Below are 4,598 nucleotides of genomic sequence, written 5' to 3' on the forward strand. Positions count from 1 at the left end.
AAAAATATAAAAAGAACCTATCATCTCTCAAAATGTCTTTTTTTTTTTTAATTTATTTTCAAAATAAAAGATGCTCTGTGCCAAACCGGGTCATTTCAGTGCAGCTCTGAACAGCATAAGATAATATGTGCTTTTATACAATAAAAGATGAAAGTTTTACCAAAGTTTCTGCTTGTATATCAAATCTGTTCATTCTGGAGGTAGAGTTGAACAAACAAGATGTCTTCAGGTCAACAGGATGTAAAAACCTACAGAGTTTATCATCTATGTGAACCTCAGACATCAATTTATATATGTAACTAATTTAAATTAAATAAATGCCAATTAAGTAATCCTTACTTTAAAAAAATGCTATTTTATTTTTCTTTAATTTATTTATTTCACTCTCCCCTCTTTATCCTCAGTAGTCTTACACTGCTGGGTTTAGTTATTTTAGTTTTGGGTTGGATCTTAGTAGTCTTAGTTTTCGGGCTTTGTTTATTTGTTTTCTTTAGGTAGTTTTGGTTAGGGGAGCTGCTAACTCTGAGGTGGCAGACCCCTGAATTCCATCAAGTTCACTGTATTTATATTGGGAGTTAAATTAACCAGATTAACTTTTAGATCAGTTCTGTAGATTATGATCTATCTATCTAATTCTTGGAACGAACCCCCCTGTTGCTCATTTGGTGGTATTACTGAAAACAGCAGGAAAAAGAACTAACAAGAAACTTGTCTTGTCCATGAGTCGGACTGCAGATCAAATCCAGTGGTTGCTGTGAATTGTGTAACTGAGTGGTAGCTGATGGAATTTGCTGGGTTTTTGTTTGCCCCTGCTCCCGGCTGTCCTCTGCTGCTGCATTGACATTCAGAGGATTAGCATGTTGCAGGCATTGCTGTCCTTTTATGTTTGTGGGACAGCAGCAGCGTCTGGACCTGAAAAGCTGAGTGTTTTTGCTTAAAGACGTGTCTCTGTCGTCTCTGCTCTCCAGTTCTGTCTCAGGACCTCAGTCTCTCGGATGCCCTGGATGACTATAACGATCCACGTAAGTTCTGACTATATATGAGAACTGGACTGAGAGATCCCTCCCCCGTGCTGGATGTAAATGTTGGTTCAGAAGCAACAGTCTCGTAGACTTCTATAGAGAAATAAACGGTTGTTACTCAGTCATTCTATTGCACATGTCAACGTCAAGGCCCGGGGGCCGGATCCGACCCTTCTATCCGGCCCTCCAGATCATTTTATTTTATTGCTGTTAATGGCCCAAAGTTATCTTGCGCTCATTTCTAACTAATATAATTTTGACAAAATAGATTTTTATGGAGAGTAAAATATTGAAAGTTATTTAAGGTTTAAGTTAATTTATTCTGGAATAATACTCCTGCCTTTTTATTATTCATAATAAGATTTTTTATGGCTATTTCTGAGTTTTTTTATTATGTTTTGGAGTTGGGCTAATATTTACACGCTAGCTGTGTAATTTAGGCTTTTTTTCAACTCTTTAGGCTATTTTGAATTTCAGCTATTTTTTGTCAGCTACCTAAGATTTTTTTTTGTTTTGTTTTTTAGGCTAATTTGGCATTTAGGAAATACTTTAGTTGGCTATCAGCTTCAGTGATTTCACCGATCAGCCTCAACGTTTTTAGCCATCATTTCAGCATTTTCAGCTATCAGCACTAGCATCTTCAGAGGCCAAATTCAGCTTACAGCATTCACACTGGCATTATCGCAGATAATGTTTTATATCTTGTTAATAAGTATGTTAAAAGTTACGGTTTTGAGTTTTAAAATGTACTTTTAGAGTGTTTAATAAATGTTTATCCTGTTCGGCCCGTGACCTAAGGTGTGTTTTGGATTTTGGCCCCTTGTGTGATTGAGTTTGACCTTTTTAAACACGTTCTTGATAATCCTCTTTTTTAGGATATTGTTTTTCTAGGGATCAAGTTATTTCAGTTATAAACTGACCTATTAGATGCCTCAATAATAGTAGGTGGTCTCACGTTTGAAACGTTTAATTAACATTAATTAACGTTTAATTAACGTTAATTAATGTTAATTAACAGATCCTTCCAAGCTTTCAGTGGTAAAAGTGTGGACTCCCTTAATCTGAAATGGTACTCGGACCAATCACTGCTTACTAACGATTTCTGGTTCTAACATGGCGTCGTCCCTATCGCCAAAAAAAAAGGGCGACTGAATCGACTTAATTTGGTTAGAGACAGAAATAAGTCATTTAGTGGGTGATGTCACACTCGCTCCCTGTTGTTCTGTTATACAGTCAATGAGGGAGACACAGACATTTGAGTACAAATACTGTGCTTTCTGTAAAAATAGCTCATAATTAACATCATATTAATCAAATATTTAGATACGCAAAAATTGTCAAAATAGTTTAAGATGTCTAAAATATGTATTTAATCTATTTATATATAATTTATTAATTATATGATCAGAAATCTCAAGTATTTGTGCATTTTTTCCCTAGTTTCAATTTTCTGCTTTAGGTCCCAATAATATTATAGGTTAAGTTTAAATGTTTTAATACTGAAGAATAACATCAAATCTCCCATTATTATAATGTTTTTTAGAATCCAACTGATTTCTTTTAGGTTGTTTTTTGTCAGTTTAAACCTCGTAAACAACTTTGTTATTAAAAAGATGTGTTAATAAGATAAAAGTAAAAATATGTAGATACATGCAACCTGAATTGCTTTGGTAAAGGTGCATGAATGATAAGACCTGGTCTTCGTCATGCTCCCTTCACTCATGTGTTACACTGTTCTGTTTTATTATGTATGGATGACTCTTGTTTGTTATGGATCTAGTGGCACATGAGAGAAAAAACAAAAACCGAAGATAATTGGAGTCTGTTTTTTCTCTGTCTTGTGCAAAGACAATGTGGAGGTCAAGTTAGACGTTTTTATGACGGATGATTTACAGGCTGGTCTTAATCCGACAATAATCGGTTAGAGTTGTAATCAGCTGAGAGTTTTGAGTTTGGTCATGCCTGTAGTTTCAGCTGATGTCCTGTGGGTGGCAGTGTGAGAACTGAGTTTAGAAATTCTTTCATTTAATAATGATTCATTATTAAACATGATTTTATAGCAATATTTAACACTCATCTAAAAAAAGCAACATTTTTTTTAATGTATATATTTTTTTAATTCAGAGGTCACCACAGTGAAGCCTGGAACAGCAGCAGGGCCAGGAGGAAAAGGTAAGAATAGGATTTATGTAAATGTGGTGGAACTTACTGTATTTTTCAGAGTGAAAGTGTGAGTCAAATATTTTTGCTAAGTTTGGCCGGGGGGTCCAACTTACACTCAGGTGCGACTTATTTGTCCAAAAAAAAAGTATAGGCCAATCTATTTGTTTTTTCTCCTACTAACAGCCACTAGAGGGCGCTGTAGGTGTGTGTATAAATATTTGAAACTGACAACGCAGAAGAAGAGGAAGCGGCATCAATGCAAACATGGAGGAGAATCTGATCATTCTCCCTCTGAACTTTATGATTTTTTCTTATTTGCAGTTAAACATTCTTGTTTTTGTTTTTTCCCTCCTTACTCTAGCAAAATAGAAGCATCTGTGACTCATAATTCAAAATAAAAGTCAATACTGGAAATGTTTTTTTCATTTTCACAATATACCTGCGTTACTTGTCTCTTAAATGAAATGGAAAAGAAATTCTCCCAAAAATTTTTTCTTCTTCTTCTTTTTCATTCTGTAACTTAATTAAAATGAAAAGGAAATGGCATTTGACATTTCATTTTCAAAAAATCCTAAAAAGTTTTACCAAAATTCTAATAGAAATATCCATCCATCCATCTTCTTAACCGCTTCGTCCCTTTCGGGGTCGCGGGGGTGCCGGAGCCCATCCCGGCTACTGAAGGGCGAGGGCGGGGTACACCCTGGACAGGTCGCCAGTCTGTCGCAGGGCCTCAATCACACACATTCACTCTCACATTCACACCTAGGGGCAATTTAGAGTCACCAATGAACCTATGAAGCATGTTTTTGGACGGTGGGAGGAAGCCGGAGTCCCCGGTGAAAACCCACACATGCACGGGGAGAACATGCAAACTCCACACAGAAAGGTCCCAGCCGGGAGTCGAACCGGGGCCTTCTCGCTGTGAGGCGAGAGCGCTAACCACTTCGCCACCGTGCAGCCCTAATAGAAATATCAATTTTGAAAATGAAAAAGCAATTCTCTAACCATTTTTTTCGTTTTTCTTCTTCAACACCACTCATTCTGTGACATTTAGTTTTCAAAACATTTTCTGGTAAATTTGTACCAAAATTCAATTAGAAATATCAGTTTTGAAAATAAAAATAGTTTAACACAAATGCTTTTGCTTTCTTACAATGTAACTGCATTCATTGTCTCTTAAATAAAATGGAAAATCAATCCTCCGAACTGCGTTTCCATTTTCTTCATAATCACAGCTCATTCTGTGACATAACTAACGTGACAAAGCCAATGAAAACTGCTTTTTTGTTTTCACATCCGGCTGCGCAAAAAAATGCAAAATGTATTTTGAACTAGATTTGCAATTCCTGAAGAAATTGCGTCTGATTGCTGAAAGCAATAGCGCTTTGAAGCATTTTACAGCCGCAAGTGTGA

The 4,598-nt window shown here is 36.1% G+C and overlaps 1 protein-coding gene across 1 annotated transcript in view; it reads left to right on the forward strand.

Moving 5' to 3' along the window:
- The window catches only part of cd99l2 (CD99 molecule-like 2), a 13,131-nt gene that overhangs the window by 977 nt on the left and 7,556 nt on the right, over positions 1-4,598 (forward strand). Inside the window, exons 2-3 of the mRNA XM_024288164.2 lie at positions 969-1,022; positions 3,147-3,194. Coding sequence (XP_024143932.1) covers positions 969-1,022; positions 3,147-3,194 — 102 coding nt within the window. The remainder of the gene's footprint in view (positions 1-968; positions 1,023-3,146; positions 3,195-4,598) is intronic.

Source organism: Oryzias melastigma, linkage group LG18 (genome assembly GCF_002922805.2).
Source record: "Oryzias melastigma strain HK-1 linkage group LG18, ASM292280v2, whole genome shotgun sequence".
Lineage (NCBI taxonomy): Eukaryota > Metazoa > Chordata > Actinopteri > Beloniformes > Adrianichthyidae > Oryzias > Oryzias melastigma.